Source organism: Neofelis nebulosa, chromosome 13 (genome assembly GCF_028018385.1).
Source record: "Neofelis nebulosa isolate mNeoNeb1 chromosome 13, mNeoNeb1.pri, whole genome shotgun sequence".
Taxonomy (NCBI): domain Eukaryota; kingdom Metazoa; phylum Chordata; class Mammalia; order Carnivora; family Felidae; genus Neofelis; species Neofelis nebulosa.
In genome coordinates, this window is record NC_080794.1 from 85,272,117 (window position 1) to 85,296,290 (window position 24,174).

The window sequence follows — 24,174 nt, forward strand, 5'->3', positions numbered from 1 at the left end:
GCGTATTTTGTATTTCTGAAGTCTCCTTCTGTAGGATACATTTTGCAGCCCAGTCCCGATGACCCTATTGTGCTGGTCTTTCTTCCCTCCAGGTGTTTATTTGCCTTTGTTGTGGGAACAGAGTTTTTGCTGGAAAAGTCCGATCGCTCTGGGCTATACAAGGGGCCACTTCTCTGCTTTGGTTGCCATGGAAAATGATGGCTACGGCAACCGAGGTGCTGGTGCTAACCTGAACACGGACGACGACGTCACGGTCACGTTCTTGCCTCTGGTGGACAGCGAGAGGAAGTTACTGCACGTGCACTTTCTTTCTGCTCAGGAGGTGAGAGGCGCGTCGCTCCCATTGGCTCCTCCAGTGTCTGTGCCACAGCCCGGCCCGGGACACCTCTCCGGTGGGGTGTTCCCTGTGCTGCCAGCGGAAGCTTCGGATTCGGTCGTAGTTAGTGTCCCTTTGTGTAAATACAGGTCAGCCAGACTTTGAAGTTTACCTTTTTACAGCTGTGGGGTGGGTTGTGTCACGTGGAGGTTTCAGCGGTGACGCGAAGACAAAAAGTCCCCCGCACCCTCCCTCTCAGGTAGCAAGGAGCGCCGAGGGCAAAAGTAGAAAGACGGGGGGAGGGGACAATGGGGGACTTGGGCCTGGTGATTTAAATCGGGTGGTAACCAGGGGCCCCTGGGTGGCTCAGTCGGTTGAGCGTCCGACTTCGGCTCAGGTCAAGATCTCACGGCTCGTGAGTTCGAGCCCCGCCATCAGGCTCTGTGCTGATAGCTTGGAGCCTGGAGCCTGGAGCCTCCTTCCGATTCTGTCTCCCTCTCTCTTGAATAAATGAATAAATAGAGAGAGAGAGAGAGAGAGAGAGAGAGAGAGAGAAAGAAAGAGAAAAGAAAAGAAAGAGAAAGAAAACAAACATTTTTAATCGGGTGGTAACCAAAGGCATCTGAGGAGGTGACCCTGCCCCGAGACCCGGAAGAGGAGTCTTGCAGGATATGGAGGATGAGGGCAGTGGGTAGAGGGGGTACCACGAAGCCCGGCAGTGAGGGGTCGAAGGGCTAAGGGGTGGCAAGGGGCTCACGCAGCGGCAGCCTTTTAAAGCCTTGGCTTTGACTTTGCAAGCTGGGAAGCCAACAACCAGCTTGCCCAGTAGAGGAACACCAGCTGCTCAGTGCGGAGATGAGATGCCTGGGCAGCGGGGGGAGCGGGAGCCCAGGTCGGAGGGTGTTACAGACGGGGTGGGGAGGGGAGGGAGGCGGAGACCCAGGCAGGGGTGATGGTGAGGATGCGCAGAAAGAACGCTCTCAGAAAACGCACATTCTTACAAAAATTATTGGTCTTTTATTTAATGTACTAGTCATTATTATAAAACTGTTATAATCACATTAAGAAAAAAATTAATAGACCATAATTTTTATAACTTCATTCTGTAAATACTGAATACACTTACCTTGTCATGTGTTTGAAGCTGAGACTTTGTTTTTCTAGCCTTTTCTTTGCCACGATAGGTTTATTAGCTTAACATTTGGTTTTTCCTGTTCTGGCAAACAAATTAACCTATTACTAGATGGTTCTTCCCCTCGAGGTCTTTTTCTGCCAATTTTCCTACTGAATTTTTTTTTTTAATGTTTATTTTTGAGAGAGAGAGAGAATGAATGAATGAATGAATGAATGAATGAAAGAAAGAAAGAAAGAAAGAAAGAGTGAGCAGGGGAGGGGCAGAGAGAGAGAGGGAGACACAGAATCCGAAGCAGGCTCCAGGCTCTGAGCCAACAGCACAGAGGCCGGTGTGGGGCTCGAACTCACGAACTGTGAGATCATGACCTCAGCCAAAGCCCTGACGCTCAACCCACCGAGCCACCCAGGCACCCCACCACTGATGTTTTTCTGTTTAACCGTAGGAAACTGGGTTTTAATCGTAAAATTGACAAGAGGCTGAAACCATGTGAAGTTTGTTGCTTTGACCTTTTCATCAGTAATCCTACCAGCTATGTTTCCATGCATTTTTCCCAGCAGGCCTCTGATCTGTGATCCTTTCTTCCCTCTTCACATCCCTCCAAAAGCTAGGTAACGAGGAGCAGCAGGAGAAGCTACTCCGCGAGTGGCTGGACTGCTGTGTGACCGAGGGCGGCGTGCTGGTGGCCCTGCAAAAGAGCTCTCGGCGGCGCAACCACCCGCTGGTCACGCACATGGTGGAGAAGTGGCTCGACCGCTACAGACAGATCCGGCCTTGTACTTCCCTGTCCGACGGAGAGGAAGATGACGACGACGAAGATGAATGAAGACGAGACCCGAGAGCAGAAGACCAGGGTATCGGCTCTGCGGCGACCCCAGAGCCAGTGTGGTGCGCGCTCCCGGCGGCGTGGGGGCGCCGAGGGACCCAGATGTGGCTGGACCTGCCGGGAAGGGTGTCTCTTGTCCACACCCGGTGGAGACGACGGATCTGCTGCGTGAGGAGACAGAGACCTTTGTTTGGACTACAGTTTGTAAAAAAAAAAAAAAAAACCCCTAATTTTATGAAGACAGAACTTTTTCCCTTTCAAATTGTAAATCTGTCTATAAACGTAACGCATGTGGTTGTGTGAGAAGTTGTGTCATAGGACAAGTTGTACCAGCCTCTTCATATCATCGAGATGTTGTTTTCAGCACGGGCACCTCCAAGAGCACACGGCAGATGACCCTCTGTTCCTCCGAGATCTTCTTTCTTAAGTAGAACCCGACATTCTACTTCGACCTTAAAAGATCCACTTTACGTTGAGTCTCACTAGAGCTCATCAGAGATCTGGAACCTTTTTGTACAGATTATCCACAGCCGCACGTAAAAATAAAAACAAGCTTTTATTTTATTAATAATTTAGTTCCTGTTGTGCCCCATAAAATGAAACCAAATCTTCAAGGAACAAACTGCGAGGAAGGAAAGTAAGGATTGAGGGAACTTCATACAGACGTCATTCCCTTGTTTTGGAAAGGGTTTGGGTTTCTATTATTTTGTCCTTTTTAAAAGCTCCTGATAGGCCCCTTTTCGGTATTCAGGCATTTATTCGTTTGGAAAAGTGCCCTTAAAATGAGGGTTCTTCCACGAGAGTCCACACGGCAGTGTCCTCGGGAACATTTCCTCCCTGGATGTCAGGGAAGCGCTCGGGGCGCAGGCCCACGCGTGACTACGTCAGTTGCGTGCAATTCGCTCACTTGACGCAGTTGACAATGTTCTCCCAAATTGCCACGCGGAGGCTCTTTGGAATGCTTCCTTTTATCCTCAGCTCTGCTTTCGGCCAATTGTGTCAGGGAGGCATGCCTTCGCTTGGGCTAATTGGGAATCAGTTAAGCATAGAATAAAGACTTAAAAACGCAGTAAGGTGGTAGATGCATTGTATAATGAATTTCTCAGAGCAGTCTGAGAATTTGTGCATGTTGGTTAATTGTGGCCATTCTTATTTAAAAGTTCAAACTATAATCTTAGATAGAAATTTTTTTATAAAAAGTATTATTTGACCACTTCAGGTATACGTTCAATACTGGGTAAAAATTTCAGACCTATCTCAGGAGCACAAAGACTTCGTGTCCTGATAAGCACTTTGTAGACTATGGACGTGGCAAAGGAATTTGGAAAGACCCCCCCCCCCCCCCCCCCACGCTTCCTTCCCTTTGATGAAAAGGCCGCGAGAAACCTTTAAATACTTGTTTTCTTCTCAGTTCTGTTTAGATGGTGTTTGAAATGTGCACAGCCTCTAATTTGATGCTGGAATACTAAAAATAGAAAAACACCCAGGAGATGTCCTTTTAGTTCTTTCTCCTCTCAGAAATGTCCATTGAAAGATACTCCCGGAATGAAGGGTCGCTTTTGCTGTATGCTCAAACTTGCAGGAAACTCTTGCAATTTGATTCCGTATAAATGAAATGTGATGTAATGATGGTAAATGTTACTGTTCCAGGTGGGTATGTTTTCCTACAGATTGACTGTGGTTTACTTTCATTTTGGTCAGTAATTTTTTAGAAGGCTGTCCGACTACTTAGCATAGCATCTCTGTAAACGTTTCTCCATACGTAGGAATAATTCTTCAGTGGGCACAGATCCTGTTCTGGTTGCTGGTAAGCACACTGCCCTCCCAACGGAAGAAGCCAAAGAGAGATGCTCGAGAGAGAAGCATCTAGTCACTATGGTCTACACTGCAGTCAGTGCTGTCCAGAAAGCATAGGCTCAGTACTTAGCCTGTGTGTGGTGGTCTGCTGAGTGGTTTCCCCTGAGGTGCCTCTTTATTTATTTATTTATGATCAGTGATCCCGACCACACCTAGTGTGACAGGTACAGCGTTCTTCCCTGTGGGAAAGGTAGAGGATTGCATGTCCTAGGCTCCAGGCAGGGACAGGGCTTTAAATGGTTTTCGCAGCAGATTGGCCGGAAGAGGCCAGAATGTTGGTGAGTCAATGCTAGGTTCAGCTCTTGAGCGATTGAATAGCCATGGCTGTCATTCCCAAGATGAGAGTACGCGGTCCTTTCTTGAAGGTCACGTCTTGGTGGACTCTGGACAGTAATACCAGAACTGTATGGAATTAACTTTATGGTTTGTTTTTTTAGGGAGAATACAGTGTGGTGTTTTCTGTTCTAATTAAACAAAACCTAGGTGCACCACGGACTGGAACCGGCCTTTTTGTTTCCGACTCTAGGCTCACCGTGTCCCAGACTTCGTCTGTGTTAAGGGAGCACCGCTCTCTTGAGGCAGGCGGGGAATCTCGTGTGCACGTGTCACGCCCTCGTTGCCAACATCCTGGTTATGACGAGGATGTTCAGCTCCTATTGGGTTTCCTGGGGTGGTGGGTCAGTAACCACGTGCTCCTGCCTGTCCAGAGGAGGCTGTTTTGATGTGATTTTTCTGGGAGGGCTGAGGTGGGACCACCACCTTCACCCGAGGGAGGGAGGTTGATGCTTTGAAGACGCCCTTTTCTTAATGGGACGGGAGCGAGAGGGAGTTTGGTGCCTGGAATTGGACTGGAGTGGTTGACTGGTACCTGCACAGGCCACGAGTACAAAGGGGTTTGATGCTAGTCAAGAAGGAAAATCCTTTACATCTAAGTTCTTAACAGATGGAAATGCCTGATGTTACCATTTTGCAACATTTCTTTGTAAATATCACTTAAAAGAATTTTGAGATTCACTTCCCTTCCTGCATTAATGCTTGAGCCAGGTAATTTTGCTTTTGGGCAAATTAAAAGCCGAACTCTCTAACTTTTGACCCATTTTGTTTCTTGAATTGACCTAGTTCCATCTGAAGGATGGCATCATCTGATAGCGATGGGCCTCGTAACGTGAGGTTTTGACTTTTCCCGGGTGATCATCAGCATTCTTGAGTCTGGTTATGAGTAGGTAGAGAAAGAAACTGCTCATCTTTGAACCCTGCCTGAAGTAACAGGAATCGGAAACTGGCTGATCGAAAATGTATTTGCTTTTATAACATCTCAAGTGGAGAACTTTTACGTGGGTGAGATGTACTTGAATTTCAGAAATTAACAAATTTTTATTACTTTTTATTGAAAACTGCACTGAACGCTATATGTCCACCTTTACAATAAACAAATACAGGAACGGTGACTCACACGAAAACAAAACAGTTCTGATAGCCATTATTTTTCTGTTTGGGACAGTTTTAAAGGTTTTTTTTTTTTTTTTCTTTTTGTCACAAAAACAGGAATGTACCTATACAAAGGCTCAAAATAGGCCATCTTTTAAACAAAAAGGCGATGATTCACAAAAGACTATGAATATAACATGTAACTAGTTGATACAAATCTAATAGGATTTGTTAAAATCAGTCACATCTAATAACACACCTGAAGTGTTCTTGTATAAAATATCACGTGAAGAAAAGAAGACTTTATCAATGTCTAAAAAAGTGGGTTTGTTCATAGACAATCTGACAAGTTACCATAAAAAGTGTTTCCTGAGACATAAGGAAATGCAACATTTTTCTTGAACTCTTTTAGCTCAAGACTTTCCACTCAATAAAATAGCTGAGGATCTGAAACTGAGAAAATATATTTGAGTACAAACAGCTTGTGAAACTTAATACTTTTTCTTTTTTTTTTTTCTTTTTCTTTCTTTTTTTTTTTTTTTTGCATCATCAGAGGGTATTACTGACTTCACAACCAACTCGCCCGCTCAGTATACAGTTCAGATGGGAGAGAGGCTTCTGTACAGGAGGCTGTATGGTCCTCGATCCTATGCTTGCGGTTGTGTGACACAGGCCAACAGTCTCCTCCCCATCTTGTAGTAATTGAATCTTCCTATTAGCAAAAAGAGGTCACCAGCCCCCACGGACCGAAGGGACTAGAGTCATAGGAGGGGGATTTCCTCTTAGCATTTTTTATTTTGACGTTTGGAACTTCAGATGCAACATTCTAGAGCAAGGTGTTGAGGACCTGCTGTGCCCAAGGGGCTGATAAAGGAAAAAGATCTATTTATTCTTTGTGATTTGATGCACAGATGAAGAACGTAACACACAATAACAGAAGTTGGTCGTTAATAAATCACGTCCTAGTCTTTTCAGCACTTCCGTAACGAGACGACAGCTTCTGCTTCCCCGCGTCTCGGCGTCTAGCTCGTATGTAACACTGCGACATCAGTGAGGCGTGTGTCCGGAATCGGTTAAAAAGACGGTCAGATTCCTTTTCCTTAGCTCATCTATTTGTCACTGTCTCTTGGTCCCAGGTTTATCTGAAGGATGACCGTTCGTCATTCTCTGCTATTGCTCATTGGGGTGCTCTCTATTGTCCCCGTGTTTTGTAGGCTGGTTGGGAGAGGGAGCTTGGGAAGGGTGTGCCACGGTGGGGAGATTGTGAGTCACCGGGATGCCTCCGGGGATGATCCCTTCCATGGCCGCAGGAAGTCCTCCGGGAGCCACGCCCACGATGCCTGGCGGGTATCTGAGGAGCACACACAGAAAGGGCCAGTGAGTCCCGGGCTGGAAGGGGCCAAGCTCTTGGCTCTGCCTGCTTCGGGTTGGTGTTTTAGGAGTTGTCACCCCTCACCCCCAACGCAAGGAGACCTCTATGTGAAAAATCTAAAGCGCGGACGTTTAATTCGCAAATAAAGTCTGTTTAGTTCAATCTGGAAGTTTCCTGTCACACAACAGGACCAGCCCGTACTACATTCGGGAAATACTCTGCACAAAAAAGACATATCGATGCTTTTAATGACTTCCCAACAGGCCGTATGAAGTCCTCTTTGATAGTTAAGTGTGGCCTCCTAGGCGAGCTAGCTCCGTGCTGTTGTGGACTGGACACAGCGGCAGGGGGAGAGGGGAGCTGGTGATGGGGCCATCTGATGTCGCGGGCACACAGGTCGCTGTGTGTGCAGGGACACGTGGCATTAAGCCGCCTACAGAACATACGGTTCTTAGGCAAATGTGAGTCAGTGTATTTAAACATCCCTAGGATGAAACATACTTAGGGGGCAGGTGCTTTAGAATTCCAAGACTCCTCCTCCTCAAAGGTATCAAGCCCTTTACTCCTGGCTCCCCTCCTGTAGCCTGTCACAACTGTTCAGCGCTCAAAAATCCCGGACTCGGGTGAATAGGATCCTGTGAGCGACAGCCCCTCAAGCAGAAGTATTCCGAGGGGCCATGGGGTCTTGGTCTGTCAAAAGTAAGAATTAACGCTGTGGCCTCTAAAGGACAACCGTGCGGAGCGGGAACCAGGGTCCGGCACTGATGGGGAAGCCAGGAGACCGTGAAGAAAGCAGCGTAACTTCCCCCGAGTCCGGGCCTGCATGTGTGGGTCCCACTACACGAGCTGTGTTTGTGTGTCCCTGGCCCCGGTGGTTAGAGCGGTGGTTTGCAACAGGGGATGTTAGGCAACAGCTAGAGCCATTTCCGGTTATTCCGGTTGGAAGTGCGAGGCACTGGTGGAGGGCAGGGCCTCTGCTGCACACCCCACGATGCACGGGACAGGTTCCCAGGAGAGAATGATCTGGCCTGGTATGTGGATATTGCCAGGGATGGGGCAACTGTGCGTTCCAGTAAGCAAGACAAAGACTTCCTTCTGGAGTGCTCAAGGCTGCGGCTCCTTTATGAAGCAGGAACAGTGATTCTGTGAGCCCAGCACGGCGGGGAAAAGAGAGCCAGGGGAAATGACCACCAGTGAAATTCTGCTCCCTTCTAAGGGGCCGTGGCTCGTGTCCCCGGAGCAGATGCCCCTGCACTGCCTCCATCACACACGCCCCGGGCCAAGCTTTCTCGTCACTGAGAACCCGTGTGTTGCGGGCACTCTCCCCAGTCGAAAGCACCAGGCTCTGGGCCAGAGGATTCAAACCAGAAAGAGTCACCAACATGCCCTTTCACTTGAAAATCTTTCCAGTACCTTTTCACCTAGAAGCCCTCTGGTTTTGCAGTGGCCTGGAATGCAGTGGGGGTTCTTGCAGTGATCAGACCCACTCCTGCTCCCTTTATAAATAGGAGCCCGGACTCGAGGCTGCATCCGAGAGTTGTGTTTGCTCCATAGAAATTGGGCATCGGGACGAAGGACTGTAGAGATCATGCCGGGAGCACTCAGGTTGGGTAGCTGATGCCACTCTCCTCCCATCTCCCCTGAGCGGCACTCCAGCCTCGGCCAATGCCATCCCGCTCCTCACCTGTATGTGGCGCCGTTGAGCTCCGGATGAATGGCTTGCTGATCTATTACTGACCAGGGAGCTGTTGTGACAAAGAATTCCTTGTTCACACAGTTTCTTAAGCTTTCGGGGATGCGACCTGGAACACGATGATTAAAATGAATCCTATGTGTTTTTAAATTTTTTTTTTTTTTTTAATGTTTGTTCATTTTTGAGAGAGACAGAGACAGAATGCGAGTGGGTTGGGGCAGAGAGAGAGGGAGGCACAGAACCCGAATCAGGCTCCAGGCTCCGAGCTGTCAGCACAGAGCCCGATGCGGGGCTCGAACCCACGAGCCGGGAGATCATGACCTGAGCCGAAGTTGGGTGCCCAACTGACTGAGCCACTCAGGCGTGTCAGAATCCTATGTGTTTTGTAAGGAGTGAGTTAAATATTCTACTTCGTAGCTGGTACTGGTGAGAACCACCTACAATGTTTGAACTGACGGTAGTCTGACTGTAAAGTCTCTTTATAATAAGAGGGCCAACCTTTTCAGATTTTCAGAAAATGTGCCGTGTTCCGGGGCCCACACACCAAACTCTTCACCCCAGACCTCAGCCAGAGCACAAAGGAGCTCGGGGTCCCTCCGCAGTTCGCATGCTTACGATGGCCAATGAGAGAGGAAATCGGTTTTGTCTGAAATTCAGTTCAGGGCTCGAATAAACTGTGTCAATTCGTTCAGAATGGAATCAACTTGATCCCTAAACTCTCTCTGCCCGTCGCAAGCCTCCGTCACCCCTCCCGTGTGTGTGTGTGTGTGTGTGTGTTACCGGTACCAGGAGCACCTGAACCGCGGGGGGCTCACGCCAGGCGCCGGCTGCAAGGGGTGCAGAGGGAGGGCTCACCTGTGATGGCCCGGCGGATCTCGGTGGCGGCTGCCTCCCGCATCTCTAGTGAGGCTTGCTCACTATACCAAGCTGTGTGGGGCGTACAAATGAGATTCGGTGCATCTTTCAAGGGACCCTGAGCAAAGCTGGGCAAATGTACAGAAACGCAGCAAATGAGAAACCGTGAATATCAACCCCTATCCTATTTGTCAAAAGGGAGCTCCCGCCCGGGTGGAGGATGGGCTCTTTGGCTTGTGTAGAGGAACGTTTGGTAGTGTGTCTCCTAAAGGCTGGGAGTTTAAGAACATACCAAGACTCTTACAAGGGGTGTCAGGAGTAATCAGGGACTCAGAACGGAGGAGGAACCATCTACGCAGGACTGGCCAGCCGGTCTCTAAGAATCAATGGCCCAGGGGACAGATGAAGCCTCGGCCGACCAACACACCATTCTTCTTCCTTTCAGGCGCCTTCTGCCCCCCCCCCCCCCCCCGGGGGCCCCTGGCCCTCCCACGCTCGCTTCAAGTACAGCGTAGCCCTCAGGACAGAGGCCGGAGAATGTCTCTCCTTTCCTGCCCAAGGAGCTGCTTCTCTGGGAAAGTGCCCCAAGTTCACGGTGGGGGCGGGTGCAGCCAGGTATAGAAGTGGGCCCTGGGAGTTCCTGGCGTGAGACCGGGAGCCGGGGTAACACGCGTGCCAGCAGCCCGCCAGGCTCACCTGAAAGGCTCCGATTCGTGCACGTCGAGGGCTGCCCCTCGTATCCTGCCTTCCTTGAGGGCTTGCGCTAAGGCCTTCTCGTCCACCAGCCCGCCGCGGGCCGTGTTCACCAGGAAAGCTCCTTGCCTCATCTGTGGGAGGAAGGAAGAGCCGTTAGATGCCACCGCGCCGGAAGGCACCTGTACTGCGGTTTCGAGACGCCAGCCGCGGCCCAGAGGAGTTCTGTCCACCTGGCTACTGAACGCGTGTGCAGCACTTGGGAGGAAGGCAGTGTGGTGTCTCAGCGACAGCTGGAGGCAGCTGGGTCAGTTTCTGCCGATCCTGAGAGAGGGCCGGAGGGCAGGCCGGTTGGAGCTGTGACCTGTCACCTGCCTGTCGCTGCCTGGAGGCCAAACCTCATTAAGGCAGGTCCCTGCTGGGTAGCTCCTGCCAGTCCCAGCTCCACCTGGCCCATCCTGCCGAGGGGCCTCCCCTGGCTTCTCATTCACGTCTTAGGGGACTGTCTTCCTTTTTTGCCAGTGTGTCCACGGACCGTTTCCCGTCCCCCTTTTGGTTCTGATGGACGTTTCCGGGGGCTGAGGGGACCTAGGTCCCGTTACCTGCTTTATAGTAAAGTCATTGATGAGGTGGTGGTTATGTTCGTTGAGATTACAGTGCAAGGAGACACAGTCGCTCTGGTACAGTAAGTCCTGCAGGGTGTAGACCCTCTGTACGCCCAGGGACCGCTCTATCCCATCCTGCAAGTAGGGGTCATAAAATAGGACGCTGAATCCGAAGGCCTTGGCTCGAACAGCAACCGCCTGCCCCGTGCGACCTGTGCAGAGAGAGAGAGTCCGGGTGAGCGAGTGCACGGCGCTCCGGGTGCCAGGCCTTGCGTGGGCCCCAGCGTCGCTGCCTCCGCTATTTCTGGGGGCCGGAGCCGGCACCTGGACCCAGCCCTGTGCCCAAAGCCTGGGGACGCTGCAGGCTTGCGCTGCTTAGCTTAGTGGGGCTGCAGGGGGTGGCCAGCTTCCTGGGTGAAGAAGAAAGGGCTTATTGCTTGTATTGGCGTGTTTTTTTTTTTTTTTTTAACTTCCTATTACGTACATTTTAAACCCAGAAAGAGTGTTCTAGTGAACTCCACCTACCCCAGCCATCAACGATATCCTCACGGTCACGAATCACCCCTCCCCTCTGTTTCCGTGGGCACAGCAGGCTTCCTAACCTGGGCTTGCTTTCTCTAGACATCGAGGGCAGGAGCCGGGAACGTTCTCTTGCCAATTAGCACTGGGTTTGCTCCCGGAAGGGGCAAAGCGATCAACGCGAACCAGGGGAGAGCGGCCTGGACACAAACTGGCGAGGGGAACCGCTTTGATGGGGGGTGGAGGCACGTCCCTGTCGGGCTAAATTCTCAGGTGTGCGGGGGTGCCCCGACCCGCGGGGGAGGCCCCACGCCCCTCTCTAAGCAGGTCAGAACCCCGTACCACCTACCGGGACACGGAGGCCTCCCTGACTCCCACGTGGCAGTCATTGGCACAAACCCCCCGAACCCCAGGGGCGGCGAGCGAATCCTGCTTCCCGGAGCGGTTTTCAGCTTGAAAACGCAGTGGTGTGAGTGAAGCTTGCACGGACTCGGGCGGGAAGTGTGCACAGTCCATCTTTATCTAAAACCACTGCTCAGCTGTGCAGGGGAGGGGGGGAGGGGGGGACAAGGAAGGTGTCCCTTTCCAAACGAGGAAGCCCGCGTGGGGGCGACTTGGTGGCGGAGGTTTAAGGAGGTCATTCTACAGGACGGCTGCAGGGTGATCGGCAGCTGGCCGTCCCTCCTGGCCCCCTCCTCCCACGTCCCCGCTTGGATGCAGCGAAGCAGAAACCCCAGCCACACCCCGCCAGGGGAGGCAGGTGACCTAAGGTGACACACTGGAGGCGGGTGTGGCAGTGGCCTACAAGACCCCCGATGCACCTGAAATACGGGACCACGGGCCCCCACGCAGGGCGGCTGGGGGCTCACACCCAACAGTGAGGCCCCCACCCTCCCCCCACCTCACGGGCCCCCAGCCCCCTGCTTTACTTCCACGTCCTGACACACTTTGCTTCCAGATGGGGTTTCCCGGCTGCGGCTCTGGGGGCCGGAGAGCAGCCCGCCCAGATTTCACCAGGGGCGCTGCTACCTGAGGGCACGTGACTTCCCTGACCCTCACCTTTTCCCGGGCTTCTACCTAGGCCGTGAGGTGTCGTGAAGTCTCTACAAGACTGGAGGACTTCACTCCGTTCCTGACTTGGTCAAGACGGAGCCCTGCAGGAGGAAGGGCCAATGGCCTCGGCCTTAAAAAAGCACACAGATGTCGTCACCACTGGCTGGCTGGCCCTTCCAGTTTTTGTGCAACTTCCCGACCTGGTGGCTGTCCTCGAGCACCGTGCCACCACCAGCCCGGGCTGGGGCCACGCTGGGGACCTGCCCGCCACACGCTCCAGGTTCTGCTGCGGCTTCTCAGCCGAGCCCCAGGCAGGCGAAGGCTTTCAGCCCCCAGGGGCAGCCGTGGCAGTCAGGCCGCCTACCTCTGCGCCCCCTCCCACCCCCTCCCAAAGCTGCAGTTCTGGAAGGTGGCAAGGAGACGTCACAGAGTGCATGGAGAATGTGGCAGGTGCTGGATTATAGTCCGGGGCACACGGGGCTCAAACCATGGGACTCGATATACTGAAAGGGTCTTCAAAGGATGGGCAGCCTTCGAAGGGCTCGGCCGAAGAAACGACCCCAGGAAGAGCTTGGTGCCCGTGGCTGCTACCACGGGGCTGGGCCGCTGCGGGGGTGAAGGATGTGTGACGGGGGCGCCTGGGGGGCTCTGTCGGTTGATGTCTTGATTTTGGCTCAGGTCACGATCCCGTGGTTCGTGAGTTTGAGCTCCGCGTCGGGCTCTGTGCAGACAGTGCGGGGCCTGCTTGGGATTCTCTCTCTCCTCCTCTGCCCCTCCCCCACTTGCACATCCCTCTCTCTCTCTCTCTCTCTCTCTCTCTCAAAATAAATAAACTTAGAAAAAAACCCAGAAGAATGCCCAATGTTCTAAGTAAGAACCACGTCCAAGAGCCACTTGGCAGAACGGGAGGCCTCCGGACACCAGCAGAGGGCGCTGCGGGCCTCACACTCCGCATGTGCGTCTCCTGCGGTCCTTTGTAGGAAAGTACGCCAGCCTCCGTCGTACGTAGGTTTAGAATTCCTGCGTGAGTGTGATCACCCCCGACACCTGGGTTCTTAGACCCCGGGAGTTAGAAAGATGTGCACCCCCTGAAGAAACCCAGCTCCTTCTGCCTTGTTCAAGCTGGCACCCGGGCCGTCCCAGCAGTTCTGACCCTCGGTCTTCCAGAAGCAGAACCCTGAGCTAAGGAGGAGTGACGGTTTGGGGAGCCCTCTGGAAGCCAGCCCAGCACTTACTACCCGGGCCGTGCTTCTCATGCCTCCTTTGCGTCCTAAGATGCAGCCCTGTGTCTCGCTTCCTTCCCGAGGTACAGACTGGGACACTGAGGCAGGGAGGTCGGTTAATCTCCTCAACCATGGAGTGGCCATGCGGTGGGGAGGAGACTCAGCAAACACAAGCAAGCACCCCCGCCCCCCTGCCGTGCGCAGCGTGGGACCCACCCGAGCCCCTGGGTTGCTGACGCTGCATCATCAGCATGCTTCCTGTCACAGCCCACCTGGTCCTTGATAACCTGCCCCAAATACGCCCCGGGCCACCAGCTGTCGCCAGGAAGACCTCTTCCTGCCCCTGACCCCAGGTGAACTCCCTAAGCTGGTGACCTGACCATGCCACCCACGCCACCGTCTGGCTCGAGATCCTTCAGGGACGCCCTGCTGTCACCCCGGCCGGGTGCGCGCGGAGCTCGTCCACTTGGCTCGGACTTGGCTCAGCCCCTCCTGCCGCCCGCCCAGCCGCGGCAGACACAGCCGCCCAGACGGGGGAGCGCCCTCATCGGTCTCGCCCTCCCCGGCCTTGGCTCCTCCAGCTCCCAGGGGACCGGCCACGGTGGGCGGGGACGGGGCTGGGCAGCGCCACGTACCGAAGCCGATGAGGCCCAGCGTCTCCCCGCGGATGCGGGCTGCTCCCGAGGCGACCTCCCGGATCTGCTCGACGCTCTGGACCCGCGTGCCTTCCCGCAGCGCCTGGTACAGCCACGTGTTCCTCCGGTACAGGTTGAGGATGTGACATATGGCGGAGTCGGCCGTCTCTTCCACCGCCGCCGATGGGATGTTGCACACGGCGATCCCTGGGGAGGACAGGGCCGGGCCTGGTTCCGTGGGGAGGCTCCGGGACTGCGGGGCCCCCGGCTGAGGGGTGGGCCACACACTGTGGCCCCAGGCAGGGCCGGGTCTCCGAGGCCTGCCTGTCGCCTCGGGGACGCTGACCCCCCCCCCCCCCCCCCCCCCGACGCTCAGGGGCCTTCAGCCCCCAGGCTTGGCTCACCCCCAGGCCCCCTCCCCATCCCACGTCCGGCCCACCCTGGGCTCCTAGACCCCGTGTTTCTGGGAAGCAAGCAGTGGGCAGCTGATGAGGGCGGGCCCACAGGCCCTGTGGCCGAGAGCCTGAAAGAACCACCTGAAGCCCTGGGCAGGAAGCACCGGGCAACAGGACCCAGGCCCATCCGTAACGAGCACCCCCATTCTAGCAGCTGTGTTTCCACCCCATGAGGGCTGCCCAGAGGTCCAGGGTCTCGGCGACGCCCTCAGGAAGACAGCTCGGAGAATGAATGCACCCACGAGCACATCATTCTACCTGGCCCATCTGGTCACGGCCACCTGCCGGGGGACGAAGTGTCTGACATCTCGGTTGACCAACCTTCCCCAAGCTTGGAGGTCAGCCACGGTGCGGCCTACGCTTCACTTGAAATAGCCGGGCCTAGAATTCGGGCAGTGCTGGAAGCCATGGTTTATCAGTCTGCACAGATGGGGGCAGATGCCAGGATTTAAGGGAATCTTCTGGCATTTGGGCTGGTTTTCATTCCTCTGAGGAACCTGAAGTGTTCCGGCCAAAGCCCAGCAGGACAAGAGCTGAGCGCGGACCCTCCACCCCCCCTCCCCCGCCTGAGCCCCGAGAATGGCTGTACCCTGGGAGGGGATGTCCCAGAGAGGGGTCCCCAAGAGACAAAGGACTGTCCAGCCCTGAGGGCAACGGCACCTTCCTCCAAAAACTCTAAAGCCTCGCCAGCCCTCTAGAGGTGCCGACTCTTTCTAAACCATCGGCAGGTCGGTGGGTGTGGTCGAGTCAGGGCAATTCTCCAAAGGCTTTTAGGACAAGCTTCTAACGCCCACAGGGCAGGAGTGGCAGCTGCCTGACCCCAAGAGCTGAGCTGCTTTTTCAGTCCATGTTTTCACTCTCCACGGTCACCCCTCCAGAACGAGAGATAAAGGAGTTTGCTAGAAAGGCACACCAGGTGAGAGCCTGCGGGCTCCACGCCCTGGGGCCTCCAGCAACCTCCCACCTCCGCCAGTCCAGGCCCAGGCAGGTGCCACCTTTGTTTCCTGAGCATCGCCCTGCTCTCAACCCAGACCATCCATCTCAGGGCCTCCAGTGTGGTGGTCTGGTCCCCAGACGGCTCCAGTGTGCCCCGGGAAAGGAGCGCCCGCCCAGCAATGCCGCACCGCAGGCCCGACCCAGGACAACTCGCAGCCACGGGCCATTCTGTCCTCATCTGCGGAAGGTCTGGGCACAGAATGACCTGGGAAGTGCAATCTGCAGACAGGACAGAGGCCCAGAGGTGTCCCGGGCAGCTCCCACATCAGACCGCATCAGAATCAATGAAAACACCAGGGCCGACATCCTTCAACGTTGTTCAAAACCGCAGGCCCCTGGGAACACCACCTCCTGGGGCCAGTGCGGACGTGTGGCCGGGTGAGGCGAGCACCTCTGGTTTTAGGGAGATGAGGGTCCCCCCCCCCCCCCAGGCCCTGCCCAGCTGCGCGGTGGCATTTGCCAAGGGGAGGGGTGGCGAGTTTTGCTCAGGAGAACTTCCCATATCTCGCTGGAGAGAAGTGGCTGGTTCCCGTCGAGGAAACTCAACACGAACATTTCCCTCGAACCCAGGAGGCTGTGGCTGCCAGGAGCGGTTGGGGGGGGAGAAACGCTGCAGAAATGGGAAGGTGTGCACAGGTACGCGCATCTGAGGACCCCCAGCCCATTAAACCACATTCTCCGTCGCTGTTTGAACTTGGGATTTCAGCTCTACCAAGAGCACAAAATGAGTCTGGAACGTGAGGTCACCCCTTCCAGAGGGGTGCTGAGAGGAGCAGGGACCCAGGAAAGCCAGCGTCATCTCCCAAGCCACCTGCCACCCCGCCCCCACTTCCAGGAGGGGGCAGGGGAAGGAGGCAGGTGTTGGGGAATGACCACCTCCCGCCTGTTCCTCTCGGGTTCACCTGCGGGGCAACCCCACCTGCCACACGCACGTTCCCAGAGCACCTGGAACCACTACACAGCGGCACGGCAGGCTCAGCACCAGACAGGCTCCGCCACGGCCAGGCTCCCTCTCCCCAGCTCACCCTGCGGCTCAGGTATCGGGGTGCTCCCCAGTTCAGGGGAGGGAGCTAACCATTCAGAGAAACCCGGGACCTTCACTCAGAGGTCCGGGCTGGGACCTTGGGAGAGGAGGCTGGGGCCCGCTGGGGTTCCCGGGGCTGAAAAGGCAGCAGGTGGGCACCTGAGCCGAAGCCAGGGCTGCGGGATGCCTGCTGCACGTGCTGGCACGTCCCTGGGGCCCACAGGGTCCTCAGAGGGCGCTGAGAGGCTGACTTGGGTCGGGGTGGGGAGGAAGACGGACCCCTGGCCCGTAGACGGCCCACCAGGGCCTCAGCACAGCCAAGGGCTGGGGGACTGGGAAGGCCTGGGTTCCTAGATTAGCAGCCTTGTGGCCTCGGGGCACCCTACTCCTCACCAGGCACAGCACCGGCCCTCGCACCCAGGAGCAGATCCGGCGTATTTCAAACACACAGCAAGGACAGTGACCAGGGAGCTGATGTAGAGGGACCTTGGAGCCTCCCAAAGAGAGCAGGACAGCCCGGGGATGCTTACTATCAATGCTCTGCGAACACCCGACGCATACAGAGTCCACACCAGGTGCTGGGACAGGGAGGCCACGGTGCCACGGGCCTACCCCGGGGCGCCCACCTCCCGCCTCTGCCCTTCTGTGGTAACCCCCAGTGACAGGGCTGGACAGGAGGTGCCGGCGTCTGTGGACAGCAGCCTCTGGGAGGAGGAGGGTGGGGGGGCTCCGTGCCAGGACCGGAGGAGACCTACGGCCCCCCACTCCCCGAGCCCTGAGCCGCGCTCCCGGCACTGCTATTTCAGGATGACGGGTCCGCGCTGGCCAACACGGACCTGTGGCCACACACACGCACGGTCCCCTCTGCGGCGAAGGGCTCCCAGTTCGTCTGGCTTCAGGTCCCTCACTTGCGAAGGCCGAGGCAAGCACAGCCACCAGGCGGGGCCGCCTGGCAAGGTCACCTCCCTGCGGCCAGAGCGGCAGGCGTGCGGACCCAGCCCCGGGCACTCACCGAGCTCACCGGCAGCCTTGATGTCAACGTTGTCGTAGCCGCTGCCTATCCGCACGATCACCCTCAGGGCCTTGAACTTCTCCAGGTCCTCCCTGGTGAGGGTGATGGTGTGGTACATCATGGCACCAACAGCTTCGTTTAACACCTGTGACGGGGGAAGCAGAACGCGGGCTGGAGCCTCGCCCCGTGTCCCCCATCGCCCTCAAGCCCGCAGCCGAGGATTTCAGCAGGGAAACGACCGGCTGAGCGGCCCACGGTTGTGCCGGGACTCTGCCGGTGACAACGGGGGGGAGGGGAAGGAAGGCAGATGTGGAGGTGGCGTCTGGGTGTGGGGTGGTGGGCGGGAGGGTCTAGGCAGGGGAGACCCAAGGGTGGGGGCAGGAAGGGCACCGTCAGGATGGCAGCACCAGTGGCTGCCCCTGGCCTGGGGGCGGGGGGGGGGGGGGGGATGGGGGGCGCCCACCTTCTCGTGGATCTCCTGAGTGGACTGTGCGTCACAGAAGGCCACGGTGGCCAGGTCCTTCAGGATGGGCATCTCCACGGTGCAGTCTCTCCCATCGAGCAGCGCCACCAGGGGGCGGGGGTGCAGGGGGCCGTTCATGATCTGGGGGCGGATGCCTGTGAGGACGGCAGGATGATGCGGCAGGTGGGCAGGGTGGCCTGTCCTCCACAGGTGGCTCTGCTCCGCCCCCACTCACACCTGTGGGCTCCACCCCTACCCACCTCCATCAGGTACGGGGGGACCCCACAGCTCCCTCCCTACTCCCTGGGCCCCCGGGGGTTCAAAGACCGCGGACTACTTGGGAGTCACTGGGGAAGATTCCGGGACGAGCCAAGGAGACCCAGAGAGAACATGTGTCCGCCGGGTCTGTCCGGGTGGGGGTCCGAGGGGGACCCGGGTCTCGGTGAGCCATCTCCAATGCTGTGCACACGAACCACTGTGGTTCCTAACTCCACTGCCGCGTGGAATCAGGCCAACAAGACACAACTGCCCCCTGCACCTGCCGAGGCCTGCGGTTGGGGGGGGGGGCTCCCCTCTGCTTCCCTGCCCCCACCTGTCCCCACTGTCCTTCTAAACAAACAAGAGGGACATGTCATGGCTCCTGAGGAAATCCCTGGTAGAAACAGGCACCCTGGGCTCAGCTCATGACCCCTCTTCACCTGGGTCAGGTGGCAGGAGTCGTGCATGAGGGCGCACAGCTCTCTGGGGACTCGGGAGAGCAGAGAATTTCTCCGAGGACAGCAAAGCGAGCAGCCCCTCCTCGGTCGGGTACCAGCATGTCAGAGAGGTCACGTGTCCTGCTGCCGTCAGACCAGGGACACCTGTCCCCACAGCTTGGGGGGTGGGGGCCAGGAGGCAGGCGGGGCCAGTTCTCCCTACACGCTGCCGAAGTGCAGGCTGTCCCCCTGCTCCAGGCCGGCCAGCTGGCTCAACGGGGCAGAGCGACACCCCCAACCCAATCGAGAGAGGAGTGGGAAGCCTGAGGTAGGCGCCCGAGGCTGCGTGTGAGCCCCGGCACGTCCTCCCCGGTGATGCAGGAGCAGCATTTTCTCCAACAAAACCATTCCCTTCAAATCCACGTGCTGGCAAGTCTTGGGCCTCGTGCCCTCCCGCCCTGCCACCCCCACCCCCCACTGCGGGACCCCGGGACCCAGACGGCCAAGGTGGAATGACTCCCACTTTCTCGACACATCACGTGTGGGCTGTCACAGGCTACAAGTAAAAAGGAGAAAGCTTCCCACACATCTTCTGCCTTCAGATGTCGGGACAGGCTTGGACAGTGACCGGCGTGTCAAGGCCGGGCTCAGTCTGTCTCGTTTCCTTCTTGCACAGAACATACTTGTGCCGGCTCACGGGGCCTGCTGGGCATGGCTGGGCTCCTGGAGCCCCTGCCAGGAGCATGTGATGTTCCAGCCCTGGTGGCCTTTGTGTGACCACGGGGCATGGGGTGAAGGCTCCGGCAGAGGCTTGCACAGGCTGCGCTCAGCTGTGTGGTCTCCGAAAGGTTCCTCTCCTGCCAGCCCTGCAAAGGCCCCTGGGGTGGCCGGTCGGGGCCCCAGACACGCGAAGCCCCTGCGTGACCAGAGGGCTCATCACGCAGCGCGACACGCTTATGTCAGAAGCTGAAAGCGAAATCCCCACCTGGAGCCGTGTCCACGTTCCCACCAGCACGTGGAGGTGGGGAGGGTGTCCCCGTGGTGCCCACATGACCGCTGCAGTGGCCTCTCTGCCCCGGGAGAGCACTCCCACGCCACAGCTGCGGCCTCCTGGGACAATCACCTCATTGAACGAGGAGCAGAGAAAAGGCTTTTGTCCTGGCCTCAGAAGGGGCCAGGGCGCAGGATTCCTCTGGGCAGCGCTTTCTCCATCCTGGGCCGGGATGCACCCAGTGATCCAGTCCCTCCCAGTCTGCGAGTGCCAACAACACTCCTGCCTAACCCACGACGTGGCTCCCCAGCGCAGGGCAGTGAAGTGAATCGAGCCCAACAGCCTCGGTACCAGGCAGGAAAACAGGGACTCCCCCACCCCACGACTTCATCAGACCTAACCCTGCATGGCGGGTGGGGATCAGGGTGCCGAGGCGGTTTGTGGGCAGGGAGGGGTTGGTGAGCCCTCTGCTGGCGTTCTTCTTGGCTCAACCGGCAGGTAAGCCCCACAAGAGGTCAAGAGGAGTGTGTGCAAATGGGAAGAAGGATTCCCCAGAGACCAAGGGTGCCATCTTGAGACAAGCCCCCCGGACCCTGCCCTTTACCCCAACTCTGCAGAAGGAAGTGATGGACGGTAATTCACACGGTGGCCTACACCCTCTCATTTCATCCCTGAGATGGCAGCACCGTCCCCTTTAACAGATGAGAACACTGAGGCACAGAGTGGAAAGTGGCCCCTGGAAAGGGGGCGGGGGGGGGCTCGACGTGCTCACTAAAAAGCTCCTACCTCTGCCCGTCCTTTTGGCCAACAAAAGGGTGAGACTTTGACCCGTCCTTCTTCCACCAGATTCTTCTGCCCCTCCCTCTACCTGCTGACAATCCCAGGGGCGGACTCCCATGGACTGGGGGGTCTTCCACTGTGTGGTCAGATCGGCCCACCTGTCCCAAGCTGTCCCCCCTACAGGGTGCAGAACACCCTGACTTGCCTCTGAAGGAGCTGGCAAACGTGTTAATCAGACAATGTTTGCAGAGTTCAAGATCATAGTAAGAAACCCAAGTTGTTAATTAAAAAGCAACCACAGAGGAAGACGCCGGGCAGGCACAAGGCAGGCATCGAGAGCTATCCAAGACATCCGTAGAGGCCGAGGGCCCTCATCACAAGATGTCCATCCACAGCATCAGCGCATGGATCCCGTTACCTGGGCAACACGCTCCAGGTTGCCTAGCGATCGCCCCCCTCCCTGGCTTGGGTCGCCTCCTCTTTGGCGAAACCCACCCTTTGCCCTCGTTCAGGTTGGGCATGCAGAATGCAGCTGAGGCTTGTGCAGGAGACCCAGGGGCTCCCAGCGGAGGCCCGAGGCTCAGATACGGGCTGCAAGTCCTTATGGGAAAGCAGGAAAGGGCAAGGCGCAGGGGGTTGTGCTGGGAACGGATGCTGAGGTGGGGGGTGGGGGGCAGCTGCATGGGAGGCGGGTATGGGTGAGACCCACACGTGTCCTGCGTGAAGTGTGGGGGCCGCGGGAAACCCCACTGCTGAGGAGGAGAGAGAGCTGAGCCGGGCCACTGCCAAGATTCACTTCCAATGAGGAAGGGACCATGCCATACATGTTCCCTCAGTCACAGTAGGGACTCGTCGACCCACTCACCAGAGAATCCAGTTTAATTCAAGCCACCCTGCTGCCCAGCACCTGCTGTCCCTACAGTGTTGCTGAAGTTGGGGTAGAGGTTCCCAGAAGACCCCAGAAAATGCCAGCGAACGGAAGTTGCAGATAGACTTGCCATGTTGCCTCATATTAACCAATGTACTTTTCGTTGCTTCTGACATTTTGAGTAATTTTTTTTTTTAATTTTTTTTTAACGTTTATTTATTTTTGGGACAGAGAGAGACAGAGCATGAACTGGGGAGGGGCAGAGAGAGAGGGAGACACAGAATCGGAAGCAGGCTCCAGGCTCTGAGCCGTCATCCCAGAGCCTGACCCCGCGCTCGAACTCACGGACCGCGAGATCGTGACCTGAGCCGAAGTCGGACGCTTAACCAACTGAGCCACCCAGGCGCCCCGTTTGAGTAATTTTTAATATTAGGATGTAATGGACAGGTTGTTGCAAATAACCCATTAAGGGACTAGGGGAAAGGGGGTACCCAGGGGCAAGGGCGAACCCTAGGCCTGGAGGGAGTGCCCCATTTCCTCTACAGCCAGGGGATTTGGAGGGGAGAAAGCCAAGGCACAATGAATGTTTAAGGAAAATTGACTAAAAACAGAGGTCTGTGACCAAAAGCTAGGGTACCGATAAGCAGACACTGCTCAAACCTCCAAAGGTGACATTCAGAAGCTCGCAATGTCACTCTTATTCCCATGTCACGGCCAGGGCAGAGCCAAGTATGACCACATCCCGCACCAAGGAACAACACAGAAACAAGGAGAGAGCCCCTCACACAGTCCCAGAGACCCAACAGAGCCCGAGGAAACACCTGCTGAGGAGGATCTGAGGGTCCTGGTGGCCCTCTAGTCAACACGACTACTCCCTTTCTACAAGCTTGCCGTATCTATCTCAGGACAATTCCGGCTGCAGTTGGACACATCGCAAAAAATATATCACCACACTCCTTTCAACAACCTGGCCAGCATTAACTTTGCAGGGCTGGCTCCCCTGGTGGCAATTACTTGCTGGTTTCAGGCTCGCCTCTGCACAAGCAGGAACGTGTTCATCATCAGGGACGCAGTGCCCCAGCTCGAGGCCAGCTCCAATGGCCGTCCTCGGGCCCGGTATTACTTACAGCAGGAGCTGCACACAAAAAAATTGTGAAATTAGCCATTCGGTGGAAAGCAACGACGATGCCAGGGCGCAATGCTGATCCTCTCGGGAAAGACAAGTCCACTGGCCTCATGGATTCAGGAGGAGGAGAGGGAGGTCCCCAGGCAGGACACTGGCAGCTCTCTGGCCACCCGACCGGAATAGCACCCGATTTCTTCTAAGGAGCTGCCGCTTCTACGGGTGACACAGGCTGACAGGGTTGCAGTCGGACTAATGGGACCAGCTTCCCTAAGCAGAGTGACCGAGGGGAACCAGGCTGATCCTGCCACATGGAACAGTCCTGTGGGGTTTCTGAGACACATTTGCCGGCTCTCCTGGACACGGTGTGAGTTTGGCTGACATGCTTTCTACGGAACCATGCATCGTGTCTGAAGACCCGAGTTGGTTTCTGTTGCTTGCGACTCAAGAACCAAATGCCTGAGGTTTTTTTTGGTTTTGCTATTTTAAGATTTCAAGAAACTCTGCAGTGTTACCCCAAAGCAAAGAGGCCACAACGGACACGTTTTGTCCGGCAGGCAGAGGCCTCTTTTTACAACCGACCGGATTTTGCCAAAGCACCCCTACCCTGTGGCAGCCCGGAAACACCTGTGCCAGGCGGGCCGGGATCCTGGACGACAGTCACGAGTGGACCACCCCACCTGCTCAGGGACGGCCTCTGCTGACCAAGTATGACCACTGAGGGGGAAAGGGCCTGCCAAGCAGCGCAGATTCGGACCCCGGTCTTCACCGCTGCTCAGGGGGCCCTGCAGGTGGAACCCAGCTGGGGGCCTTGGGGGGCCGGGAGGCAGTTGCTGGGATTCTCGGGTGCTCTGGCAGGTGATGCTAGAATAAGTACCTGGAAAAAAACTGAGCGATCCATACGGGCCTTAGAAAGATCTGAGACAAAACGCACTGCCCTGCACGCCTAGAGGCCCTGGAGCCAACCAAATAAAGGGGTTGTCAGTTCCCATCGCAAGGTGGTCTGGAAGGTGGGGAGAGGAGACGCGGCCTCACAGAGTCCCAGAGGTCCGCCGTGGGCGGGAGAGGGCACTCAGATCTGGACTTGCGGCCTCTGCAGCCCGGACCACTTCACAAGGGTCTGACCATGTGACCACGTTGCCCACCACCCCAAGAACAGCATCCCCTTAAGTGCGGGTGCCCCCCAATTAAAAAGCCACTTCCTGCCACCTTGCACAAACCAGCCCTCATTGGCTGGGCTCAGCAGTCCTGGTTTCTAGAAGGCCAGACACAGAATCCGATCTCGGGTCTGACAGGGAGCATATTTCACAGGCTTGCATTTCTACAATCTATAGAGCTCAAACTCATGATCGGGGCCCAGCTGGGGACCAGATGCTGACTCCGGGTCACAAATGAACCTGCATCTGAAAACTCGGCATTAAACTTGCAGACACGATGCGGCACCTGGGGGGCTCAGTCGGTCGAGCGTCCGACTTCGGCTCAGGTCAGGATCTCACGACTCGGGAGTTCGAGCCCCGCGTCGGGCTCTGTGCCGACAGCTCGGAGCCCGGAGCCTGCTTC

General features: G+C 56.3%; 2 protein-coding genes across 10 annotated transcripts in view; one reads left to right on the forward strand and one right to left on the reverse strand.

Annotated features, from left to right (window-relative positions):
* Positions 1-5,219, forward strand: part of ZRANB1 (zinc finger RANBP2-type containing 1) — a 43,699-nt gene extending 38,480 nt beyond the window's left edge. For all 3 annotated transcript variants that reach the window (XM_058698065.1, XM_058698066.1, XM_058698067.1), the window contains 2 exons: positions 93-322; positions 2,056-5,219. In XM_058698065.1, coding sequence (XP_058554048.1) covers positions 93-322; positions 2,056-2,274 — 449 coding nt within the window. In that variant the 3' untranslated portion in view covers positions 2,275-5,219. The remainder of the gene's footprint in view (positions 1-92; positions 323-2,055) is intronic.
* Positions 5,220-5,499: 280 nt separating this feature from the next.
* Positions 5,500-24,174, reverse strand: part of CTBP2 (C-terminal binding protein 2) — a 161,731-nt gene continuing 143,056 nt past the window's right edge. For 6 of the 7 annotated variants that reach the window (XM_058698064.1, XM_058698060.1, XM_058698061.1 and 3 more), the window contains 8 exons: positions 18,158-18,312; positions 17,695-17,839; positions 14,208-14,414; positions 10,775-10,989; positions 10,176-10,306; positions 9,480-9,607; positions 8,616-8,733; positions 5,500-6,910 (listed from right to left, as the gene is read on the reverse strand). In XM_058698064.1, coding sequence (XP_058554047.1) covers positions 6,730-6,910; positions 8,616-8,733; positions 9,480-9,607; positions 10,176-10,306; positions 10,775-10,989; positions 14,208-14,414; positions 17,695-17,839; positions 18,158-18,312 — 1,280 coding nt within the window. In that variant the 3' untranslated portion in view covers positions 5,500-6,729. The other variant, XM_058698059.1, reaches the window with a different exon arrangement.